Source organism: Macrobrachium rosenbergii, chromosome 20 (assembly GCF_040412425.1).
Source record: "Macrobrachium rosenbergii isolate ZJJX-2024 chromosome 20, ASM4041242v1, whole genome shotgun sequence".
Taxonomy (NCBI): domain Eukaryota; kingdom Metazoa; phylum Arthropoda; class Malacostraca; order Decapoda; family Palaemonidae; genus Macrobrachium; species Macrobrachium rosenbergii.
In genome coordinates, this window is record NC_089760.1 from 30,890,001 (window position 1) to 30,917,876 (window position 27,876).

At 36.9% G+C, this 27,876-nt stretch overlaps 1 protein-coding gene and 1 long non-coding RNA gene across 17 annotated transcripts in view; one reads left to right on the forward strand and one right to left on the reverse strand.

The window, feature by feature from the left end:
• Positions 1-27,876, forward strand: part of LOC136849199 (band 7 protein AGAP004871-like) — a 408,970-nt gene that overhangs the window by 302,056 nt on the left and 79,038 nt on the right. For 15 of the 16 annotated variants that reach the window (XM_067122346.1, XM_067122344.1, XM_067122343.1 and 12 more), the window contains 2 exons: positions 4,369-4,469; positions 21,730-21,885. In XM_067122346.1, coding sequence (XP_066978447.1) covers positions 4,369-4,469; positions 21,730-21,885 — 257 coding nt within the window. Of the gene's footprint in view, positions 1-4,368; positions 4,470-21,729; positions 21,886-24,180; positions 24,279-27,876 lie in introns of all 16 variants that reach the window. The other variant, XM_067122334.1, reaches the window with a different exon arrangement.
• The window catches only part of LOC136849200 (uncharacterized), a 353,201-nt gene that overhangs the window by 235,428 nt on the left and 89,897 nt on the right, over positions 1-27,876 (reverse strand). The window lies entirely within an intron of this gene.

Genomic DNA, 27,876 nt, shown 5'->3' on the forward strand with positions numbered 1-27,876 from the left:
GAGAGAGAGAGAGAGAGAGAGAGTCAAGCTGGTAAAAATAGTTCGAGGGAAAGTAATCAATCGTTTCTCATCATAATTTGGAACCCCCTTTTTTTATTAAAACAAAAAATAGCTTTCAAAACCATCCGGGCATTTTATCAGCAAAAATAAAATTCAAAAAATCAAATCACCATTAAATCTGTGATTTACGTCTCACTGGTCGATTACAAAGAGCGACTGTGAGTCCCCTTTCGAGATGAAAAGGCTTTAACCCCCAAAAAAAGCAACATTTAGCCGCATAAAACACCTCCGTCCCTCCGCGCCTATACTATAATTAATTTAGCAGGTAGCCGACGTTTCTTTAGGATTGGGCGGTGAGGGCTGAGGGGAAGGGTGTGGGGGATTACGCCCCGAGAAAAGTTATTAATAGACGAACTGCAGGTTACTTTTACTGCTGCCGCTGCTGCTGAAATCATCTGCTGTTTCTGCTGTTGATGGCACTCCTTCGGCTGTTAAAACGAACACCCTCTCTCTCTCTCTCTCTCTCTCTCTTTTCTGTGAAATGATGCTGTCAGTTAAATCTACTAGTTAATATTGGTGAAGCTCTTTCTGTTGATCAAGTAAGATATTAACCTCTCTCTCTCTCTCTCTCTCTCTCTCTCTCTCTCTCTATGAAGATGTCTGTTAAATCTACCGGTTGATGTTAATGGTACAGTCTCTGCTATCAGATAAATAATCTCTCTCTCTCTCTCTCTCTCTCTCTCTCTCTCTCTCTCTCTCTCTCTCTCTCTCTCTCTCTCATATGAAGCTGTCTGTTAAATCTACTGGTTGATGTTAATCGTGCATTTTCTAGTTTCTGCTATCAGGTAAATAATCTCTCTCTCTCTCTCTCTCTCTCTCTCTCTCTCTCTTTCTCTCTATGAAGATCATTTTTAAACTGATAAGTTTTGTTTTACACGTGTCGTTTCGCCTGGGAAAAGAGATTACGCCAACGCTACCACTCAGCACTTCGTCAGATACAACAAAAACTGTAATCCTTCAAGTCACCTAATCCTTCAATAACTCAGCTGCTCATTTGGTATGAATTCTGTAAAGCGGCAGTCAACAAAAAATCCTTTTCTCCTTCTCTTATATGTTTCTCATTATGAAGATCATTTTGAAACTGATGCAACATCGGAGGCCTAAGGCCACACCTTCATTTTGTATATATACCATTGTAACTATTCTACCAGTGAACAGGGCACAGAAACAAGTTGTATATGGTGTCAGCGTTCAAATGTGTGTGTGTATTACACTATATATTCATATATATATATATATATATATATATATATATATATATATATATATATATATATATATATATATATATATATATATATATATATATGCATATTCGAGCTTTTCTAATTATGTCACTATTTTCTAGCGGATATCAGTAAGTGTCACTAGAACAACAGCTACAGGGAATATATTCTTGATCTTTTCACGGTATTGCGATCACACATGTATGTCTGTGAAAAATGACTGTCGCTGGAATTTTCCAACTCGCCCCGTTATCATAATCACTCTCGTTGTAGAGATCCGCTCAACTAAAATTACGTTTCGACTTTTATTTGACAGGCTTTAAGTTCAATCAAATTTGTTCAGCATCCATAAAAGTAAAGGAATGGCAAAATTACTCAACGATTTTCGTACTAACACGCAGGTGTGAAAAGCAAGCCTAGACACTGTCAGTTATAATATCTGACCACTAAGGTCACCGAACAGTTTTGGAAATAACACAGTTTATCTTGACTTATTTTTTTGTGACTACCATTGCCGTCGGCTCACAGTCATAAGTACGGTTGTTCCCATCGCTGTCTTGGTTTTCACTAACATTGCTTTAAATAACAAAGTTGCTTTAAATACCATATATTATTAAAGTTATATTAAAGTAATTATTGGTGCAATCTTTTTCGTAAACACTATGCTGTTCGGTGTTACCATCATTGCCAGAACATTGTAGTCTTCCTTGTATTTCTGTTTTATTTTTTTCGTTTGCCTTTTCAATCACAGGTTTTTGTTTTCTTTGTCCTTGGGGGTTAATGTCAAAGTTGACAGGATAAGTGGGCTTTTATCATTTGTGTTCCTTACACCAGCACAGAAACCTATCACAGTTACTTTCAAGACAGATATGGAGCTGAACGAATATTGCAGTTGATGGTGGGACACGTGTTACTTATGACACGTGTCACTTATGTCGGAAATACTGGATTGATTTCCAACTTTAGAGAATAAAAGGTGGAAAATTACGGTATTCTGATTGCAACGAATCCCAGAAGATTCTTATTCACCCCATATTCTCTTTTGAGTTGCAAATTTGAATACATTATTCTTAGCTGACGCTTAAGACCTTTGATTGCACTAACGCTTCTCCATTTTAGTCAGCTTATTCTTTAGAATGCCTTTTATTATCTAATATAATGGAAGTATTCTTATGAATCAATAACCTTCATGAAGAAATAATTCTTTTTTTAATGTTATCATTATTTAGGGACATATATCTTTATTGAAAGAGCAAAAATGACAGTAAACTTACGTTGCAAACTTGTCAGGAATAAAATACCTAAATTAAAGAGGAGACGAAAACAAAAGAGCGAAAAGGAATGAGAAACAGCAACCTCCCCCCCCCCGCCCCGCTCCCAACGTCCCCTGAAAACAACTACCATCCCACGCATCCGATCCCAGTTTTCACTTAGGCTCAGAAACCAATCAAAGCCACTTCCAAATCACTCGGAATTGACCAGAGGGGCTATAATGCCTTGGCGCTTTGGCGAGACCTATAGAGAGGCCAGTGCTACCTAACTAATGGACGGGCATTCGCTCATTTCGGAGGTGCCACATTCACGTCAGTTCTTCCCATCAGAGTATGAACTTATTCCCTGACTGAATCAGGTGTTGGTTGTTTATTGGAGTTTCGCTCCACGAGAGGCGCTGCCTTGGTTTTGCGAAATAATTTTCGTACGGAATTCTGTATGCATACTCACGCCATGATCTTATTTACTTTAAGGTATTCTACGTTGAAGGGTCGCTCAGAAATATACAGTGATAGGTTTATCAGCTAATTCCAGGCCATTGTGTAAATAATGATAGAGATTATGATAATACGGATGATGATGATAATGATGATGATTTATCATGTATGCTACCTGCATAAGATTAACGGAATAAATAAATCACTAGTCCCTCTATACATCATTAACAAGGCAGATAACCAAGGGAAATTGTGAATATTGTGCTCAGCACAGTAAATGTTTTATTATTTACATTGTAGAGGATTCAAGCATTCATACCCACCATACTGACCTACATACTGCACCAAGTACTCAACTGCATAAAAGATGATTTGCATATTACGAACTGAAGCATCACTTAGAGAAAGGCCCCCCATCTCAGCTAATACCTTATTTCATCCACAATTTCCATACTTTCCGTCTGGGAAGAAGTACATAAAAGCAGACGTTCTTGCATTCAGGAATTTCATTAAATGCAAACACCGAACAATATCTCGAGAATGGAGCTGTTGCAAAGAGCTTTTGCACAAGGGCCCCCACGTTCATTAATAACACTGGGATGTCAATTTTGTATCTTTTGAAGAGATGGGTGAAGTCTAATTTACTTAAGGAGAAGCCACCTTTATATCGTGTATATATATATATATATATATATATATATATATATATATATATATATATATATATATATATATATATATATATATATATATATATATATATATATATATATATATATGTGTGTGTGTGTGTGTGTGTATATATATACATATATATATATATATATATATATATATATATATATATATATATATATATATATATATATATATATATATATATATATATATATATATATATAAATATATATATATATATATATATAAAAACTGTACAGTATATATATATATACATATATAAATATACATATTCATATGTATATACAGAGTATATGACCACTTAGAAATCGACACAATAGAGTGCAAGATCTTTCGCCTTTACTCTTTACACTTTGCTAGAAAATGCCTTAGCGTAAAGGTATAAGATCTTGCACAATGTCGTTTCAATTTCCTCGTGGCCATATCGTTGCTTATATTCTATATTAGGCTGTTATTCCCGTGACAGATATATATAATATATATATATATATATATATATATATATATATATATATATATATATATATATATATATATATATATATATATATATATATATATATATATATATATATATAGATATATATATATATATATGCATCTACTATGTAGCTATTTCCATTACAGTTTACATGATCTAGTGACTAATAGATATTTATTTTTTTCTCTTTCAGCGAGCACGGACAGCCCAGGCCTATGCGCCTTCATCCTCACCTTCATATCTTATTTGCTCATCGTAGCTACATTTCCCTTCTCATTATGCCTCTGCATCAAGGTAAGAAGTTTTCTTGTTTCTGTCTGTTGAAGTCTTCCTTTGCCTAATTTCATGCTTTTTCTCTGTCTCGTTTTGTCTGACTTTCATTCTCCGTCTTTCTACTACGCAGTTATCATGAACAATCTTTTTCCTCTTCTCTCACTCTCTTGTGATTTTGTAGACTCTCTCTCTCTCTCTCTCTCTCTCTCTCTCTCTCTCTCTCTCTCTCTCACACACACACACACACACACACACACATCGGAATTATTGTAAACACTTCTCTCTCTCTCTCTCTCTCTCTCTCTCTCTCTCTTACGCACACACACACACACACACACACATCGTAATTATTGTATACACATCTCTCTCTCTCTCTCTCTCTCTCTCTCTCTCTCTCTCTCTCTCTCTCTCTCTCTCTGGGGTAAGAGGCAAATCATTGATTTGCCTCTTACCCCACAGTCTTTCTTTGCATGGATTCTTGTATAGATCTAAGATATTTATACATGAAGCTATAAATAAAATTCTTGGTATTTATACAACGTTTATGTTATTATTGTCAATATTGCTACTCAGCTTTTATTATGCTATAAAATCAGTATCCAAAAGTGATATTTTTAGATGCAGGATAACTATTCAGTCAGCCTTTCTTTTCCGCTGTTCTTCCAATAACATATGGGGAAAATTGCTGTCCTCATGAGTTCGAGTTATAGATTTTAGATTGTGAATGTATTCGTTAGTATTTCTTTAGACTAAATCCTTTCAATAACATGACTGTTGTCTGTTCTGGTTCTTCAGACATATATTCTTGTGTACGTATTTTTTTTTACCTGTTTCCTGGCGTAGCAGTTGTTTACCATTCCCTTTTGTTCTCTTAGGTCATTTTGCCCTTATTTCTTAAATGGGTGTTCTATTCTGTGTAAACTTGCTTTGCAATCTATGGTAAAAAAAATTTTAACCCTCTTTCGTAAGAATATTTCCTCATTTCATAATTATATGATAATAATAATAATCGTAGACTGTCTCGCAACATATAACGCAATGCCGGAAGCTAACCTAACTCAAATGTAACACCGCTGCCCAAAAATGACAGACAAGAAAATGCCAAGGAACTGATAGCTTTTTTTATTACCTGTAGAGTGCACGCATTCTCATAGGATAGGACGGAAGGCCGTGAACTTTTATAGAAAGTTTCTAAAGAGCGGTATTCCATAAGAAGACAAATGAAAAAAGAGCAAGGAACAAGTAGAAGTAATGAAAGTATCACGAACATTATATTCGACATTATTAATCAAAATACTGATAAGAATAATTAAAAGCTAAGATGTACAATTAATACAAAAATAACACGTTAATCAATCAATCGATGAGATTCAGGCAAATAAATAAAGGGAAGCCGTGGGAGGCCTTGGTCCAGAAATAGAGATTATTTCTTACATTGCCCTAACATGAAAATACAGCGCATGCAACAATTCGGCAGCTACGGATCACTTAGATCAGGTTGCATCAGAGAGATTCAGTGGATGTCTGAGTCTTTGTAGACGCCATATTAATATCCTAACAATCGGTTTTACACTACCCACGTTGTAGGCACAAAGAACTTCCTCTAGACAGTATATTGTGAATCGAGTTGTTTCCTAAATAAAAAGGGGCAGATATCAGACCTAATGAGATTCCTCTTATCTCTCTGGTGCTAATGAATCAAGAAGGCCATTAATACAGCAAGCTCATTAAGAGTAAAACATGAGCTTAGAATAGAAATGCACTTACATATGAGATATCACAAGATCCATACTTTGAGGTTACTCCGAAGTATGGCTTGTATCTGAACACTTTCCTACTAGCCAAGTGGTTATGGCAATCTAAAAATCGTTATTTTCTCTTGCATTTCCTGGACATCTTTCCAGTCCTTATTTAGTCCATCTAGAGGGAACAATTAATTTGTCAGCTAGTTTATTTTATCATGTGTGCCTGAGAAAACTGTATGTTTTGTCTCACTTGAATTATAACCTATTAACCTGCAACCTTTCCCTTACACGTTTTCCTGTACATTTATTTTGCTTATATCCAATTTTTTTTACATTTTAAGCAGTTCTTTACTTGATATCTGTCAGAGACACTGCAGCAATTACATACAGCTTACCATCATGTATTTCTGTGCTCCTCCTTATCCACGGTGAACATTCTGTGACGCAATACCTCGTCCCTCTTGTTTTCATCTTCACCCTTTCCCATATGTTTTAGCCACGAGTCTATATAATATCGTCCTCGCCGTCTGAAATTTTTGCTCAAATGAATTCTGGGGTCATTTTACTTGTTCATCTGTTGTAATGATTATTTCCCACCTCTTGGTTGCATAATCTTTGATGCAGCTTGTATGATTACTTACTCTGGTGGTTTCTCTGGTTTCATTGTGACCAACTGTCGTCTTCAATAAACTCCCAAGGCCTTTTGGATTTTCTCAAATTTAATCTGATATGATGTTACCAGTATCACTTCCCTGCTCCAAAAAGTGGTCAACGAGGGTGTATGTGCGCGCGGCATCCTATGAAAATAGTATTAATGCAGACAATTTAGGGGAGGTCCTGTATCCGGCAAGTGGAGGATTCCAAGTTGAGACATGCATGTGTTAAGAAATTAATGGCGTGTAGCTAAGGCTCCCAGTTGAAATGATCTTCATGTTGGAGGAAGAACGCTGTGGAATCGCAGGCAAATTATATAATCCTCATATACAGCAAAGGCTTAAAACTAACAGCAGACATAAAAAAAACGCCATAGATGATTGATGAATGTAAGAAAAAAAAATTAGACCTGGCATCAATGTGAATATTTCACAGGGAAAAGATTATTGGTGAATAGCAAGGCTCTTGGTTGCTCGCCCTTGCGGGCTTGACGACAGCTTATTCGTTCAATCAATACGAGAACGCAGCCGAGGGACAGACAGACCTGTCTTCCAGCAAGGCATGAATTGGGTCCAAAGCCACGGAAGGAATAATGATTAGAGTTGACAAGAGCGTTTGTATAATGATGATTTAATGAAATTCCAAAGCATCCCATCAATTAGGTGGGCGAGCATGCCATAAGGTTCATCAAGAAGACGGAGCAGGACAGGTGATGAACTATTTCGGAGATTGTCTGAGTTTCCGCAATGCATCTGGCTGAATTAGTAGCTCTATTAGCGTCATGTGGAATCAAAGAAAAGGACAGAGATGCAGTGTCAGTCACCAGGTAATGAATGTACTTCCCGGTCAATAAAAGTAAAATGTACTCCATAATCCCTTCGCTTACTACAATAAGAAACTAAGTTCCCGGAAAACAGACTAATTTCTGATAAAAAACAAAAGAATAAAAAGTAGTGTACCGGTTTTAACAGCATCCGCACCGACCCAATTACGCCAACTGCTGGAAGAAGTGACTTAGTACTCCAATCGGTCGTGCCGCCCCGCCCCCTTACAGCCACCCCCGCCCCGACCCTGCCCCCACAACAAGAACTCTGTGATTATTTCCAAACCACAATATCCTTCAAAAAGGAAGGTTAGATGCGAAATCCCGAAAATGTGCATTATCCTTCGAAAAGGAAGGTCAGGTGCAAAATCCCAAAAATATGCAACGGCACAGAAATAAACAAAAACTAATTCCTATTAAAGTACAAACTAATGACAATCAACTACTGAAACAAAATCAATAATAATAACGATTAGAGTAATGATAAGAGAGATATCAAATTAAACCAGGAAATTCACGACTTCTGTGATTTAATGCATATCATTTGGATAATGTATTCCCTCTCCCGTGTTGCAAAGTCCCCGTATAATTCTTTAAGCGATCGTTCACGGGTTTCTAAACTCCCTTCTAATAATACTTGGCAATTACTGAACTCCTCCATTATGGAAATTGCATTCAATGTAGTTTGTCATAATCATGAGATATAATCGTGAGGGGAAAATGTTCATATACATTCGATTCACATATTTTTTTATACGCATTTTTTCCTAAAACCTGGCTCGACTAAGTAACATATAGATTAAATGTTCGAGAATACTTAACAAGTACAGCTAAATTACGGATACATTCAGGTCATATCCTTCTTTCATCTAACTTGTTACTTTGTCTCATTCATTTTAGGGATATTTATTACCCATTAATTACTGCCGTAGGAGGGGTCTTTTCCTTTTCAAGAATCTAAGCTTTTGATTCAGAGTACTCCTAGACTCTAGGAGTACTCTTAATGAAAAGCCTTGATTCTTGAAAAGGAAAGGAAAAAATAGCACTGCACTGTAATAAATTTGCTACTTGCATTAAAAAGATATTATTATAACTATTTCTGTTAAACAAGTTAAATTACACACTGTTTTGGCCTGATGATCAGGTGTTGCTTCGTGTAACGGCGGTGGAGTTGAAAAAAGCTAAAACCAGCCCACGCTCAAGAACATCTGTCCTAGACCTTTCAAAACAATTGAAACTGCCTCTGTCTTTGCCCTGTTGCCAACTTCTGCAAACCCGCTCATTCACACGTCAGCGTGCTCAATTCTCAAATCTTAAAAAACACAACCACTTCCGAAACTATATCATAATATCCTTACGTTCTTCATCCGTGATATTTCTGTTTGTGCATTATCACAATACCCTCTAGAGGTCTGCTATTTCCGTCACGTTAACCTTTGAAATTTTGTCTTTTTCACCTTTCATTCTCTTCCTCTGATATTTCCATTCGTTTTCGAGCGCCGATCCATTATAAGATTTCAGATATCAGTGTCATCACGAGCATTTTTTGAACTGTCGGTTATATGACAGATGCTGAAAACGTATTTTCTCCGGGAATGTTTCACTTTTACTGCAGCTACGACTATTCTGAATGTATTTTTGTCATTTTTTCTGTATTAAATGCGATTAAACTCCCATACACAATACAGTCTGGAAAACAGATTCATGCAAAATATTATAAACAATTAAAAGAAAAATATTAGTAAATTTCAAAGGAAATTTGCTTTACTTCACTTCAATGTGCAGCAGTAGATCACCTGTAGCATGATGACAACGTTAGCTGAATGTATCTTATAACTTAGTATCATTGACCAACACCAAGATATTTTACTGAAATAAATTTCGATACGAGTTAATGCTAGTATTATGCAACAGCAGCTTCCCACATGAGTGGTCAATCCAGTATTTAAAAACTTTACTTCATAATAAGGCAATTATGTCACCAACTTCTTACTACTTACTACCAGCACCTTCCCTCTGGAATCATATACAGGTTTATTGACGCCCTGATCTAAAATTTAAGGTGACTGGTACGTGAAAATCCACTATTATGTATATGAGCAGAAACTGTAGATTTTCAGTTTTCTGTAAAGAAAACCATTGTTCCGGCTTTGTCTGTCCGTCCTCACTTTTTTCTGTCCGCACTTTTTCTTAAAAACTACTGAGGCTAGATGCTGCAAATTGGTATGTTAATCACCCACCCGCCAATCATCAAACATACCAAATTGCAGCTCTCTAGCCTCAGTAGTTTTTATTTTATTTAAGGTTAAAGTTAGCCATAACCGTGCGTCTGGCAACGATATAGGACAGGCCACCACCGGGCCGTGGTTAAAGTTTCATGGGCCGCGACTCATACAGCATTATACCGAGACCACCGAAAGATAGATCTGTTTTCGGTGGTCTTGATTATACTCTGTAGCGGCTGTACAGAAAACTTGATTGCGCCGAAGAAACTTCGGCGCATTTTTTACTTGTTATTTATTGTTTCTGATGCGCCATAGACAGCGCGACTGGAACAAGACATATTTTCACTCTACCCATTTCCCCAATTGACGTTTCGAACTTGTCATGCTCACATATGTTTATCTTCGTTTCGTAGCATTTCAGTTGCGTATGTAAGGCCATCTCCATTTCAATCTCCGAATGTAACTGATCCTGTAAAGTTTTCTCTTCGCTCCCCAAAACTTCTTTAATGTTTATCTCCGCGAAAAAATGGCGATCGCTGCATGACAGTATTGCGCTATCACTGACTTGAGCAGCGGGAATGGAAAAATTTTAGAATTGTTCTATTTATGGAAGTCTGCCCAAACGTCTTTCTCGACTTGTATTCCTTTTCAAGAAATAACTGATTGATTAATGCTGTTAGCTGCCGTCTAAGTGTCTTAAAGCTTAACATTCAGTTATAACAATAGCAGCTATAATGAATGGCTATAGTCAATTCAGGCAAATGTTGGTAAAATTGATGTTTTAGAGGGAAATTGCAGCTACTGATTCAAATTCATAAAGGCAAAATTAATCTTGATCACTTTCAAACGAAGTTTGACTTTTATATTTCATCAGCGAGGAGAGCTGCCAATTAAAATCAAGTAATAATTAATAAAGCTTGTATCCATAGATTTTTCATGACCGAAGGATCAATAAACAGCATAATGAAATTTGTCTGAGAGGATAAGATGGTGGTAGATTCCCCCTGAATGAGCAGGTGGGTGTCGGTGTCATTATCTCAATTTTAATTACCTATGATCGTCTTAAGAAAATCACGGTCAGGACAATGCGAATGATATTTTCGGAACCTCGTGAAATGGAGGCATCAGGATAAATTATTATTATTATTATTATTATTATTATTATTATTATTATTATTATTATTATTATTATTATTATTATTATTATTATTATTATTACTGAGGCCAATGAAGCCATTCACTTGCAGAATGGTCCTGTCGGAAAAGTACGAAATGAAAGGACAAAATAAAAAAAAACATAAAGAATGAGCGAGAACTTCAATTGACAATACGCCCATCCTCCCAGTAAAGAAATGCTGTTGCAAAACACAAGAAGCAACTGATCAATGTTGCGAAAAGTGTTGCAGTATAGTGTTTCGGACGGGAGGAAGGATGTCTCAGTTGAAATCAATGACCATCGTCCTACGCAAGTTTATCTTCGATCCATAGTGTTAAGACGTCGGGGACGCCTTTGCGCCTCGCTTTGTCCTCCCCGTATTCCTATTCTTGACTGCGTTTCCGTTTGCAGAGGTCGATGGGAGGGGCATCCTAATTCCCTTTCTCATCCCAGGCCTATTGGAAAGAAGTTGAATGTAGGGGAAGGAAAAGGAGTTGGGTTTAACCCCACAGAATGTGATACATTCTCCTGTAGTTGGGTGCCATTTTTTCCTTTACGGGTCGTATAGAATTGACCAGACATACTGAGAGGACTTTTTGCTTCATTAACTAATTGAGTCCTTCACTTTGTTTGGAATAAGAGGACTTTTTCTTATGAAGGCAACTTGAGGACTTTGATGATGGCAACACAATGTTTTTTTCTATACAATAACTAAGGTCCTGCTTATTTGGATACTTATTATAGCCATTCGTTTACACGGCCCTATATGACATGAGTTCTGTTGCCCCTGAATGTCTATTTATTCAGGGGGCTGCTAAATGTCTGTTATGTAAGTTACTGTAGGACTTTGTTGTTGTTAGCAAAGAGTTGTTTATTTTGTCATCCAAGAGTAGCTTCTTGTTTTGCTGGGTACTCAAGCTCTTTGATCTGACTGTCACTAAAGGCGTGTTTGTTTAGCACCAAAGTGTTTTGTTTGATGGATACTAGAGCCCTTTTGTTTCAGTATCCGCTCAGGCTTTGTTGTGCCACCAGTGAAATAATCTTTGTTTTGGTAGCCACCAAAGGTCTCCGCTTTGGCGGCAACTTAAAACATTTGTTTTTACTGGCGCTGAAAGCAACTCAAGTCCTTTCCTCTGATATCCAACAGTCACAAAAAGCCTTTGATTTGAAGTCCGCAAGTCCACTAACGGCCTTTGCTCTCATCTCTTTTAGTCCAGTATATGCTCTTTCTTTTGATGCTCACTTGTCCACCAAAGGCTTTTATCCCAATGTCGACTATTTTTGTTTTGTTGTCCACTAGTCCACGAAAGGCCTTTATTTTAATGCCCACTTGTACAGTAATGGCGTTTGTTTTAATGTCATCTAGTACAGGAAATGCCTTTGTGTTGATGATCATTAGCCCACAGGAGTACTTTGCTTTGAAAACTAGTACACTAAAGGCCTTTGTTTTGATGTCCATTAGTTCATTGAAGTCTTTGTTTTTATGTCCAATAGTTCACTGAGGTCTTTGTTTTGATGTCCACTAGTCCATGTAAGGCTTTTGCTTTGGTGTCCATTAGTCCGCTAAAGGCCTTTGTTGTGATGGCTACAGGGATGATTTTTTTTAAATTCTTAAATCTAATTGATGAAAGACTAGGACCAAAGCATTTTGTCCAGAGTATTATTGATTGTATTGTTGTATGCACATCCATGTACATATGCATTTAGGAATATATGTATGTATTTTTGTTCTGTTAAGCGAGAGAGAGAGAGAGAGAGAGAGAGAGAGAGAGAGAGAGAGAGAGAGAGAGAGAGAGAGAGAGAGAGCACTGCTATAATTAAACCTCAAAAATGACATGACTTCTACGAAATAAAGACTGCAACTGTATAACAATATTCTCACAGGTTGAATGAAAGCCCACTAAATCTAAAACTACGGATCCCAGCCAGCAACAGTGCATTAGGTCATGCACAGTTGATTACAAGTGGCAATGTCCCCGGGTGCCATTCATTCAGCGGGATATAAAAAAAATGAATTTTATGTCATCTCGTAGGGTAAAAAAACTATATGTTCACCGGAATCCATATAACGCTGCAATGTTTTGCTTATTTTTTATTCCAAATCACAAACAGAGCTAGAATCTTTTATAGAGAATAAATATTTAACAAATGTGCACTCATCTAATGTACCACATTCTTCAAAGCACGAAAAAGCAGATGTCAAATAAAGATAGATAATCATAATTATATGAAAGCAATCGTTGAGAGAATCAATACAAAATGCAAGTTAGTTGAAAGTACCTTACGTGGTAAAGAGAGAGGTGGTAAACTCACAGCAACCCATTATCAATTACTAAGAAATTCATGGGAGAGCAATAAAAGTCGGCAAAAGGCCAATAGCTTACAGTAACCATTAAGTCAGATTTGTGACCACTGACACATAAACTTGAAACTTTTCAGCTGCGCGCAGGTTATGTAACCATTTAGCGGTGCGCTGAGAACAGCCTTATAGGAACAAATTGTTTTGTTTTATATTCGAGTTTTGTTTCATAAGAAATGCCTTTCGCGGCCATTAAAACAACGGTTTTAGTGACCACCATAATAAAAGAGTAAAAAATGCGCCGAAGTTTCTTTGGCATAATCGAGTTTTCTGTACAGCTGCTACCGCGTATAATTAAGGCCACCGAAAATAGATCTACCTTTCGGTGGTCTCGGTGTAATGGGGTATGAGCCGTGGCCCATGAAACTTTAACCACGGTCCGGTGGTGGCCTGTCCTATATCGTTGCCAGAAGCACGATTATGGCTAACTTTAACTTTAAATAAAATAAAAACTACTGAGGCTAGAGGGCTGCAATTTGCTATGTTTGATGATTGTAGGGTGGATGATCACCATACCAATTTGCAGCCCTCTAGCCTCTGCAGTTTTTAAGATCTGAGGGCGGACAGAAAAAGCGCGGAGAGAAAAACTGCGAACAGAAAAAAAGTGCGGACGGACACACAAAGCTAGCACACAATAGTTTTCTTTTACAGAAAATTAAAGAGACACTAAAATGAAGTAGTTATAACGGTCTCCTAAAAGCCCAGACCAAAGACCCAATGTCTAAACGTAACATCGTTGATCGAGAGGTCGCATGGCAATTATATAACTCCACTAATAAGAGATAAAAGTGGTAGAAAAAAAGATTAATAGTGAGGAGACCGAAAAGCAAATTAAGCTTTATCAGCGCAGTATGGAAGTAAGCTTGCGGTTGCACATAAAGATACATAACAACACTGGCAAACTCTTCCACATAACTGTAAATTGTAAGTGTACGCACTGCCAGCGTTTCTAATTCAGATTTTACATTCACGCACACCAGCAATGCAAGGTGGAAAAATTGCTCAGAAAAACAACACGCAATGGCAGTATCTCTCTTAGCTTCCCTTCCCCTGCCTCCTCTCCCCCGCCCCTTCTCCCGGAAGACAACACACCCACACACACACACACACACGCACACACACACACACACACACTCTGTACAGAGCTCCAGTTCTATCTATTCATCTCTCTATCTATCTCTCAAGCGTCAACTGATTTCATCAAGTTCGCCGAGTTGTAAACATTGCAGGGGGTCGCGCTACTGACTACTTGTTCTCGTGCTGCTAAGGTCTGCTGGTTATTCGCTTCGGCGTGTTACTCGCTTTCCTGTAAAGGTCTTTGATGTCTCCGACCTTGTTAAGTCTTGCAAACACTTCAGGAGGTCGCACCTTTGTTGCTGATTATGTAGTACGCTCGATTTCAATGCATTTCTCTCAGTCATTGTGCTGACATTTCACGCCTCACTGTGACCGAAAGCTGCTCACATCAGACTCCTGAGATTTGATCTCTTGAAAGTTTTCGAGTGCTAGCTATTTGATTGAATGGAATATAGAATTTTGGCCAAAGGCTAAGCACTGGGACCCATGAGGTCATTCAGCGCTGAAACGGAAACAGAGTAGAAAGGTTTGAAAGGTGTAACAGGAGAAAAACCTCGCAGTTGCACTATGAAACAACTATTAGATGGTGGAAAGTAAGATGGAAGAAAGAGGCACAGTGAAAGGAATAAATTGGGTTGCAGCTAGGGGGAGAAGGGACACTGCAAAGAACCTTAAGTAATGTCTACAGTGGACCGCATGAGGCGCACTGACAGCACTACCGTCTCTACGGGGCTGTTTGATTGAGGAGCTATCCAATGCCCACACGACTATGGGTGATCACGGAAACTTAGCCTAGTCATTTACTGGGGGTTACCAAAGCAGGTGGTGACCAGACCTTATACTGATTAGCTTCGCTGATCGAGAAACCATCGCGTGACAGACGTGCTTCTGTGCTGACATTCAGCTGAGGTCATCCGTCAAAAAACTGGCCACACCTAACATTCCTTAACTGCACTGACCGACAGACAGCAGTGCAAAGATCGTCTCACCGACATCCTTGACCGCCCTCCAGTTGTCATTGTTTGAGCTTGTACAGTTTATGCACAAGTTCTTTTGACTGACTGATTTATAAAGTCTTCGTTCTCCTGGTCTCTGAAAACTTATTTGATGGCCACTAAAGGCCACAGTTAACCCGACCACTAAATCCTCATTCTCCCGATGTGATGGCTACTAAAGGCCTTTGTTTGGTTGCCACAAATGGTTTTTGTGTCGGCTGCCACCACTACCCTAAATTTAGATGGCTACCAAAGAAAGACCTTTGCCTTCATGAGCACCCAAGATCCTTGTGTTTGTGCCGCCCGGTGTTGTAAAGAACAACTTAAGGAATTGCATTAATGTTATTTAATGATTTCAGTTTGTCATGCGTCCGTTTTCTTATGTACTCCCCTTATATTTTACTAATACCACTTGCGTAACACCGTAAAAAACGATGGTAATGTAAGAGAAGGTCGAGATAGCATGCCCTTCCCCATAGGGGCGTTACTTATCGTCCCGAAGCTCTTACCCAAATAACTTCATTGTGCTAGCATATATGAGGACTAATGTGGAGAGAGGCTAGCCGAGATATGAATGATTGCAACTCTGAACTTGGATTTCATTGCCACAAGACTATCGCTGTTACAAGCGGACGAAATTGATATATGGGTAGGCATTCCGCTTTGCAATTTTATATTGGTTTCGCATAATTTGTGGTCTGTTTCCTGATTTCAAGTGTGCCTCTCAACAGTCAAACAACACATTCAGATATACAGGGTTGTAAATTTTCGCTTTGTTATTTTCAGCTGGTTTTTGGAGGCTATTGTTACATCAGTGACAGTTTGTGATATTGAATACATTTTTTGATCAACTGTCTGTTTGTCGTATCACAATAAATTTTTCATTCATATTACCATTTGTCTCTCATTCTTTCTTTCTCTAAACGATAAAACATGAAGACTTTGGCATGGTGTTGGAGAAAGAGAGATATACTGTAAACAGAGAGAGAGAGAGAGAGAGAGAGAGAGAGAGAGAGAGAGAGAGAGAGAGAGAGAGAGAGAGAAACAATGATCAAGCGGTTGGAATGACAGTCTCCGGTGAGATGAAATACTGTAAGTGTAAAGCAATTTTCTCAAACGTCGTTGACTGCCAGCGCTCTAAATCGGGAATAATGCCTTTCTAAAGCTCTTGAACTCGACCGGCAGCCAGAACTTAACGCATGCGCAGTTCATTACAAATGGCTACATATCTCCGGGTGCCGATTTCACTCGGCCCGGCGATACGAAATTGCCTCCTTTTATACCAGCTGAGAGAGGTGAAACTGTGCTTACGGAATTACCTTAAACCCGTGATTTCAATTTTATTTAGCGATTCTGTAAATTATTATTATTATTTGCATCAATTCTTAGTAAAAAGGTTGAAAAGGCCATTACGTGACAAGCAACCTTCCGCAGAATGATACTATTGCAAAAACAAGAAGCATGAGAGAGAGAGAGAGAGAGAGAGAGAGAGAGAGAGAGAGAGAGAGAGAGATAAGGCTAGGAACAGAATACCGTAATAAGTGAAATGAAAAATCAGGCAATTAATAAAACAGACAATTCGTGCTGCTTCGTCTTTATCCAATTTTCTCTTTCTATCCCTCTCCATCTTTTCCTTACTTTTATTCTTAAGAAATTTATTACTGATGACATAAATTACAATGAAGAAATTAACTTTCTCTTCAGGGTATCTTGTCTGGCTAACAGATAGATCAGAAATCCGATGGTGCGTTTAGAATTAAGTGTACCAGTCTGAACCTTTAACGTCTTTGCATCTAATATTCTCGCAATTCCATGGTTTGTTTAGAACTAACATAAGCATTCTAAACCCTGAACGTCTTTGTATTTAATATTCTCCCTTTTACTCTTGCCATAATATAACCTCTGTTTAGAGCTATTTCCATCAAACTGATATTTCTTTCCTTCCTTTTGCTTACACTCTTGTGACGATGAAAGAGGAATGCTGTGCCACATTGTATTTATTTTGCCAATTTGGCATTTCATTAAAGAAGGGTAGAATTTGTATAATCAGAAATCATAACACACTGTAAAGGTGCCCAGCATGAATGCTTCTCAAAATTCCCCACAAAACTATCAAAAACAGTTTTTGTCAACCGAATGAAAAGAGACCTTTTCCTTCCCTTCCCCAACACCCGCATTAAAGAACGTTCAAGTTGACTGCTTTTAAAATAACCAAGAAGAAGAAGAAGAAGAAGAAGAAGAAGAAGAAGAAGAAGAAGAAGAAGAAGAAGAAGAAGAAAGGGGAGGAGGAGAAGAAGAAGAAAGAGAGGAAGTCGGCCGTACGAAAAATCCTTCCCTCAGAATAAAGATATAATTTTCGGAGGCTCACATTAACGGTGTTTTGACACGCGTGAAAAGGTCACGTGGCCCCACAGGACGAGGATAAATGAAGCCCAGGGAATTTCCAAAACCAAATTAGCGCAAATTATATCGCGACTGTGAGTCTGATCAAGTCGCTGCGGCTTGTATGTCCACGACTGCGCATTTGCTGAAGTCGCTGTGACGTTGGTGTCCTGACGAGGACAAAGTCTTTCCAAGATTGTTGTTAAGAAGTTTTGTGACTTCTGTGCCCTGACGTGGACGAATTATTTCAATACGACTGCGCGCGTGAGGAAGTCGCTGCAAGCTGGTCATCTTGATGGTATTGAATTAAGCCTGGACTGAATATGCGGTAAAGTCGCAACGACTTTTGTACTCTGAAGAAATAAATCATAGGCGACCAATAAAACTTGCATGATTAAGTCTCAGTGGCCTAAGTATCCTATCATGGGCGACTTCTAATACAAATAAGGGTATGATAAAGTCGCCGAGACCTGTAGTATTCCCTGATTGGGCTCGTTGCACCAAGGCTGCTCATATGATAAAGTTGCTTGCTCATGATACCTCTAGGTAAAGTCGCCCAAGCTTTGCATCCCGAGAGGCGTAATATACTGCGACTGAGAAAGTAAAGCTGTAGATTTTATAGAACCATTCCATGAATGCTCATAACCTTGGTTTAAGTATCCTGATATTGGCGAATTATACCCCCAACTACGCAGGTAGTGAAGTCTCTAAGAATTAAATATGCTGATATGGACGAATTATATTACGATTAAACATACAATAAATATGTGCTTTAGTATGCTGAACGGGGTAATTCTCTTACCACGTGTGATCATGTCATGGCGTCGATGTGGCTTATGCAATCCAGAGAGGGAGACACCAGGAGTTATCTCGGGACCGCCTTTGATGTTAGAGACTCCTGTAAAGGCCAAGGATACCCCATCAGTCTTAATGATATTATATATATATATATATATATATATATATATATATATATATATATATATATATATATATATATATATATATATATATATATATATAAATATATATACACATATATATATATATACAGTATGTATATATATATATATGAATATATATACGTATATATATAATATATATATATATATATATATATATATATATATATATATATATATATATATAGGCTATAGTATATATATATATATATATATATATATATATATATATATATATATATATATATATATATATATATTATCAAAAGCATGAAAATCTTCAATTTGTGTTTTTCGGCAATTTCAGTCATTGAGTTCTTAACAAACGTGAATTTGAGATGGAATAAAGATATCAATATTCAAAAAATCATAAAAACTTTCGTAAGATAAATGTTAATATTCCGAACATCAGAAAAATACATCAACAATATTAATTATCTTATTAATAGTCATTCCTTATTAAAGCAGTAGCAGCAGTGGTAGCAGTAGTATAATTAATCGAACGAACAAAATTCATTTGAATAAAAAAAAACACTAATTGTCGTTGCAACGACAACTGGATTCAGAATCAAATTACGAAAAATTTTATAAAGGAAAACCTAAATTCATGCCAGTTGCAGTACTAGTGATAATAATTGTACTAATAGGAGTAGTAGTAACTATGCAAAAACTCCTCTACGCTTAACTTTCTTTTCAAGTAACTCCACCGAAGAAATTCTTAGATAAATCAAACAAAACAAAAAAATACCGCTTCGGTCGTAGTAACAGTTGTAGCAGTAACTTCGGCCAAACTCCTCTGAGCTAACGAGTTTCTACCAACTTCCATAATAAATCTCATTATAAAGTTGCAGATTTGGATTTACATCCGCTCGTGAAGTTTCAAGAAGAATTTTTAGCGGGTTCTTCTTGATTCTGATGGTGGCTAATCTGAAAGTACTCTCACACATTTCGTTAGCTCTCTTAGCCATCGGTCTTGCTCTTAAACTTGTGTCCTCTAGAACCAGATATTTTATGTCTATATAAATCTAGTCATCCAGGAGGTTGTCTATCCAGTGTTTCTCTGGCCTACTCTCTGGTCTTGGTCGTTCTACCTTGAGTAACTTCATTACCATCTCTATCATCCGGCTAATCAATCTCTTAGCTCAAAGTTTAAATCAGAATATGATATTTCATGTTCTGCGGATTATTTCCCAAATAGCCAGACATTGGTTTCTGCAATGCAAGCAAGATAACTTTCAATTTATTAAGAAAATATCAGTGAGAACATATGCAAATACCCATAAACAAATATAGTTGTAGAAAGGTTTAAAAACAAGAGACTGGAAATGGAAGGGGAGAGAGAGAGAGAGAGAGAGAGAGAGAGAGAGAGAGAGAGAGAGAGAGAGAGAGAGAGAGAAATGAATGTCAGTGAACCTGCTATTGTAAAACAGTTCACATCCCGAGCGTATCTCTGAGCCCAGCAGAATATCCCTTAACGAACTCCGTTATGTGGATTTTGCCGACTCACATCTCCGGTTTGCTTCTGCCGCATTTGGGAACAAGACCGGCGTCCGCATCTAGTGCTAATAAACACTTTTGCGAAGACAAGACGTACGTGCCAGGCTAAATAATACGATTTTGATGTCGAAATGTGTGTATTCAGGGATATGTAACCAGTCTTTACTGGGAATAATTGTGCTTCTTTTTTGTCTGAGTTATCCAGTTAGCAAAGAAAACAATATATATATATATATATATATATATATATATATATATATATATATATATATATATATATATATATATATATATATATATATATATATATATATATATATATAATACACACACACACACACATATATATATATATGTATATATATTATGAATGTGTATATGCGTGTGTTACCATTACCAGGCCCATTTAAATCTTCAAGGAATAGTTTAGAAGTCGGCCATGCCAAATTTTCAGCTCCGTTTGTTAAAGATAGGCAGGTTAAATGATTTAGAAAATACAAAGAAAGGTAGCAAATACCACATTCTGGAAGTAAAGACTACGCAAGGCCTATCAAGCCAGTTGACTCTAGAGGTCGCAACTTCCCAACAGACTTAGCGAACCCTTAAGTGGACAGCAAATGATATATAAATTCATAGATGAATGGTCACAGATTTACACGTGAATGACTGTTAACTGTAATGGCAAATGACTGTTGATACAGATTGGCGACCGTAAGTCTTAAGGATAGGTTACTGATTAGATGGGACTTACATAGTGCGTACTAAAGGAGCAAGAAATAAAATTGTTTTGAGCTGTGAACTTCTTGGAATTCTGTTCCAGACCCAGACGGTTTTTCAGAATACGCATTACAGCGGTAGTCTTGAGTTTTGTGATATCTGCGGTAACTGGTATACCTGCGAGTTGAGCAAACCTTTAAGGGCTTTCAAAACTTTTGGCATTTCAAGTTTAAAGTTTGACTCAGAAGAACAAAACTTTGGTTGGGCAAGCTGGCTGCAGTTCCACCCACTGCGGTTGGATTTAGTTTATATAAATAATAACTTAAATATAAATAAAAATAAGTATAAATTTATTCATTTCCTTTATCTATATTAGGTCTGATGGAAATATGAGAAAGACGGGCAATGAAAAAAAGGTTATGACCAAATCTCGTAGTAAGCGATAAGCGCACCTCTTGAAGGAGTTGATAATGTAAGATTCAGATAAAACATGAGTGGGAACTGAATGCCAGGGAGACAGTTATCGAATGGAGCAAACTTTATCTTAAAATAATAAAACGTGAAATAGATGCAGAGACAATATGAAAAAGATAAGTAAAATTAAGAAGAAAAACATCATAGTCTCTCAGACCACCTGTTCCAGGTCACTTCTTCAGAGTTTGTTAATTATCTTACTTTTCCTTCTACAGGTGGTTCAGGAGTACGAGCGAGCGGTTATCTTCCGCCTCGGTCGCTTGTTGAAGGGCGGTGCCAAGGGCCCGGGTATCTTCTTCATCGTCCCCTGCATCGACTCCTACAGGAAGGTCGACCTCCGAACTGTATCGTTCGATGTTCCTCCACAAGAGGTAAGCCTCTTTCCTTTGAGGCTATGTTTAAGGCATTACAATCTCATACTTAGATTCCATAAGAATTCTCTAGTTTCAGATATAGAGTTGTCAGTCATATTCTCATGTGTGAAATCAGTATCTTTCATCTCGATTACTTTCTGGAATACAATGCAAATTAATATTTATTTTTCCTTATAATAAGCATTATGTTACAGCTGCTTCCTCCGGACTGCATTCATCTGGGTTTTTAAATTTACTTTTAGGCTACGTATGTAAATGACCTTGTAACTAAATCACATATAATAACCTGTCGTCATTTTAGACACTTCCTAGAACCCGTGTCATAAGATGGGTTGATGCTGTTGAGTATGGTTCTTAAAATGTTCTTGTTTAAAACAAACTTCTTTTCCTTATCAGATGAACCTTTGATATATTCCATCCTGATGCTTTGAAAAATTGTTTATTTATCCTTGTAAACTGTCATGATAGAGAAGTCATGAATCTAAAACAGAATGCTGGTTTCTGCCTCTTTCTTTCCCCCTCTCTCTTTCGCTCTTTCTCTTTCTCTTTCTCCTTTTGCCCTTTTCTATCTGGAGTGGTTTCCTGGATTCAATTTCTTTTTAAGTTTAGTTTAGATTTCAAGGGGAGATTCTCTGTCTTACTTAATACTGGATGAATCTGAGGTAGGACTTAAACATAACACAATGAATAGTCTTTAGAATGTACGAGTTCATTTCATTATAGAATACATAGACGAAGAACCCTAAGAAAACTGATTTCAACCGGGAAAGAAAAAAAAAAATGTCTAAGACGGATTTTTTCGTGGGTATGCATAGAAATCTACCAAGGCAGTTATTATTACTATTAGAAATTTCTTTTCTGAAGAATTATGATTTGTAAAAAACATACATAGTCTATACAGTTAAGCCCAGACTTCCTATCCAAAATTTTTTTATAAAGATATCGTCAGTTTTCTTTACGGTAGTCAGTCTGTCATTTATAAAACTTAAGGGCTTAAATTGGAATCGTTTAAACTTAGCCCTATTGGTAAACACGATAAAAATGTACCAAATGTAAAGTGACAGCTGTTTCTAAACAGCTTAAATTCATTCAACAACTGTTTTCTAGAAGAAAAGTTTAAACATTTTCTAGACTGTTATTAATTCAACGTGAAATACAGTGTTAGAATTCTTCTCTCTGAATACCAACTTTTAAGTGTAGACATAGTAGATTGCAGCCAAGAACGCTTAACTCTTCAAATGTACTTTTTTCGGTTATCACTTTAAAAAATTTTCAAGATGGAATTCTTGTAAAGGAATTTATTTCAAGATTGCTTACCAAGTAAAGAAGAAATTCTCTCTGAACTAGAATACACTTCAGAGAAAAAATCAGTCATTTTAACCCTCTTCTTTTCAGAACGCTTTCGTTTATTATATCAGCATTTCACGAATTTTGAAAAGTGATCATCATAATAGTTCACTGCTTAGTATATCAAAATACCATGAAATCTTAAAGCGCATTCAAAAGCAACGCATCATATCATTTTCCTTAAAAACTAACATGTAAATTTTTTTTAGTATTTCCCCTTGAGGTCTATCCTCCTCTTTTTCACTTCCTAGAAAGAGAGCGGGTTGTTTGTTGAGGTTAAACATAAAAAAGAATAAACGTTGATTAAAGGCTCAGCCCCACTACATTTCAACCAAAAAGAAAAACCAGCATTTTGCATACAAAAATGTCACATTTGCCTTTTGTATCTGTATCTAACTTAACAATGATAAAAAAAACACTGATTCTCCCTGAAAGTGAAAATCCTCATCTCTCTCTCTCTCTCTCTCTCTCTCTCTCTCTCTCTCTCTCTCTCTCTCTCTCTCTATGTCTCATTACCTTGCATGTGTTATCTCTTAACTGATTTTTTGAGCTCTGCCAAACCGATGGATGATCTTACAACCAAATGTGTACTCGTCTCTCAGAGACGCAAAGAGGGAGAAAGTAAGTGATTTTTTCTTCACCTTTCTGCTTTATCTGCTCTTACATTTCCCATTTCGAGTCTGTCACTACTACTAATACTAATACTACTACTACTACTGCTGCTGTTACTACTGCTACTGATGCTATCACTGAATTTTTACTACTACTACTACCACCACTACTGCTGTTTCACTTGCTACTACTACTACTACTACTACTACAACCGTTCCTACTTATGTTGCCACTACTATCTCTGTTACTGCTACCACTACTGTACTACTATTACTACTACTACTACACCCGGCGATTGACACGCAACCCCTTGGTGACTCTCCCCCCAACAAGATCCTGTCTTTGGATTCTGTCTCTGTTACCGTTGACGCCGTTCTCTACCTGCGAGTCTGCAACGCCATCAATGCCGAGACCAACGTTGATGATTACAGGTGCCACTGTTGATGATGCCTGAGAAAGAGCCGTTTCATTCCTATGTAAACGAACCCAAAGGCTACTACATACACTCTCTCACTTCCTCTCTCTCTTTCTCTCTCTCTCTCTTTTCTGTATAAGTTCATGTACAGACAGACTGATAGATAGATAGGTTATCATTCTCTCGCTCCCACTCTCTTTCTCTCGCCCTTGGTTCGTATACTGGTAGATAGATAGACAGATATATAAGTAAACAATCTCTCTCTCTCCCTCTCTCTTTCTCTTTAATTTATGTTTGTAGATAGATAAATAGATAGATAGATAGATAGATAGATAGATAGACTGACAGACTGGTATATGATAAATAAATACTTTCACTTTCTCTGTCGTATCTTTGCATAGTTCTAGATATACAGTAAGTAGATAAACAGCAAGACATTGGTCCATCTTATGACATTTTCTCCCTGGTGATTTTGTACTCTTTCTCACCGTGTTTAACTCTCTCTCACTTACACACACACACACACACACACACACACACACACACAAGTGCTTTCTCCCTTTTTTAGATACATTTGATAATTATACATGTAAAGACAACATTTTTCTCTCTCACTCTCTATATGGATCTTTCCTGGATAAATGCTGCTATATTCGGACAGCATAAAGATATATCTCTGTAGTAGTAATGTACGTTCCTTCTCTCTCTCTCTCTCTCCTCTCTCAATACATAATGCCGTTTATAGAAAAATCCACATATCAACGGCATATACCTGCTTACAATTATATCCGCATACAGATACAGATGATAGATAGATAGATAGTTGGTTAGATAGACAGCGAGATATTCTCTCTCACTCTCTGTCCCTTCCTTTCTCTCTCTCTCTCTCTCTCTCTCAAGTGTGAGCAGTAGTATATTCATACATTACAGATATAAGTGCCTAGTAGAAATAGATAAACTAATAGTCTAGTAAATTCGCTTTCTCTCTCCCTCTCTCTATCTCCTACTCTTCCTCTCACTTCTTCTCTCTCTCTCTCATTTCATTCTGTCTCTCGTTCATATATATATATATATATATATTGTACATCTTATGACAGTGGCGGGGCTGTTCCTCTTGGCCTGCTAGCCATCCGAATCCGCCTTTATTTTGGCTCTTTATTTACGAAATGAATCTTGGATCATGCAAAGAGATGATGTAGTAATTTGTGCCTGAAGAAACCCCCTGAAAACTCTTTACCTTTCTCATTGATATGCTTCTACTTTATTTCTTTTGAGATTCAAACTGTTCCGACTAGAGGTTTTTTCAAGAGTAAATATCTCTCCATTCTATATCATTATACAACATTTTACAGGCATTTGGGATCCTTGAAATGTGATGGCGCGCATGCTATAGCCGCAACAGCTGATATTTTTCGTTCTTTTTCCTTTTTCTTGTTCTTTGTTTTCGTTTCTTTTCCGTTCAGTGTTACTTTTCGTTAAGACCAATCGAAGATATTTCAGTCTTACCTCTACTTATTTTTTCCCAATTTTCTTTGATTTTCCTACTCTCCTTCCTTGTCCTTTTCCCTCTCCTCCTCCCTTTCTCCTCTCTCCTTGACTTTTCTCATTTTCTTCAAACAACAAAATCTTGTTCTGTTTTACTAAAGCAAAATCCTTTGAATAAAACACCCTCTCTAACCGACCCACAATAGCTAAGGCGCAGGTCGAAGGCGCATCTTACAGTTCAGTAACAGCCACAATTCATTTTATTTTTCAAATATTTCCATATAATTTCAATCACTCTGGTGCATCACAAGCGTCTCTTCGACATGGTCGAGCAAAAGCTACTATTCTATTATAGTGTGTGATTAAACTATGTTTATTCTTTCTGTCTCTTTCAAAAAAAAGAAAATAGATGAGAAAATTTTTCAGCTGTGGTAAGTTTACAAAATACAAATCACATCTTGAGAGGTCTACTACCATAAACACGAAAATATTTATCTTACATCGAGTGGGGTGAACTGACCTTAAACGGTGGTGGATACATGAGAATAACCTTAATAAAAAGAGAAAAAAAGGATATATATAAACTGGAAATAAGCTCACGATGTTGGCACTGTGTCGTGGCGGTACCCATTCGGATTCCTGGATTCAGGTATCATTCTAGAAGACTATAATTTGACCCTTAATATAATCTAGTTGTTACAGCAAAAGAAAAAATAATGTTAAATTTTATCACACTGTAACTGGCATAGGGCCTCGTTGCAAATTCCTAGTTAATACATTTCATTAAAACATGAAACCCTGTAAATTTTATCAAAATCCACATTGGCATTTAGCAAAATCTCTTGGCCCCAGATAAGTTACCAAAACCCCTGCACTTGAACTTGTATTTAGAAGCCATAAGCCCATTCTTCAAGTTCTAAAGGCCTACTGTAGGTTAACGTTTCCTGAACCTCATGGACGATGGATGGCGTACTGCCTATCTCCAAGAGAGATGTCATAACCAGCCTGTCGGATGTGAACATGTATGTAACCAGTGCATGACGATGGTGACGTCACTCCTCACACGCTCAGCACCAAAGTTGTTTCGTTGCGGCGTTCTTTCAGTGTTGTTCTTTACGTTTTATCCCAACACCCAAAAGCTAAACGATGAATTACTGTAAACTGAGTTTTCCCTTTAGTTCACCATAAATTCTTATTATTATTTTGATTCCACTACCTGTAAACGAATTAAAGAGAGAAAGATGTACACCAGACGATTTGTAAAATCATAATATCAGAAGATAGTAGTAGTGTAGTGAAATGGATTCTTGTGGTTTTTTGCATATTTTTGTTTTCTTTTGAATTTTTGGAAATGATGTGTGTCTTTTTTTCTGTAGATATTAGCTTCCTATGAACAACAAAAATCACTGAATTGTTCTGTTTCGCTGATGTCCTTAGTTTGAACAGAAAACAAAAAACTTATATCAAGTTGTCTGAATCTACTGTACCTACTACTATTCCTATTACTCTACTAGTATTACTACTAAAACACCGCCTAAGGAAATGCATAACTCGTCAGAAAAAAATTATTATATAAGGAGTAAGTATGTAAGAGTTCAGATTATGTAATCTGACAGGATAATATACATTTTTTCTCATTTTTGTCCAGGAGTTACTAAGATAAACGAATTTTTTTCAACAATGATGAGTGATTTTTTCAATTTTTTTTTCCTTCAGATTCATTACTGTGTTCTTTTTGCAGCGCTTATTGTATATATGAAGGTAACAAGGCTCTCTCAAGTACAATGATTCACATAGGTATCAAATAATGGTGTCTATAAAAGAAAGAAACAAATTATATTGAGTCTGGCAAGCCCCTTCAAAATGGCCCAGTGATACTGGTTTCCTGTTTCTTTGTTTATACAAAATGATTTCATATTCATTACGTTTTGTAGTCTTATTTTGATGCCTGATATTCCAAATGTTTATATTAGTTCAATTGCTTGGTTGAGGAGTCAACAATTTTACATAAATTTTAGAATGTTAACTCATTTTTTTTATATTGAGTCACAACTGAATCCTTTTTTTATTTAAAAAACCTATGTGAATTCTGTTTTGAATACTCTAATTTTTTATAGAGCCTCTCTGAG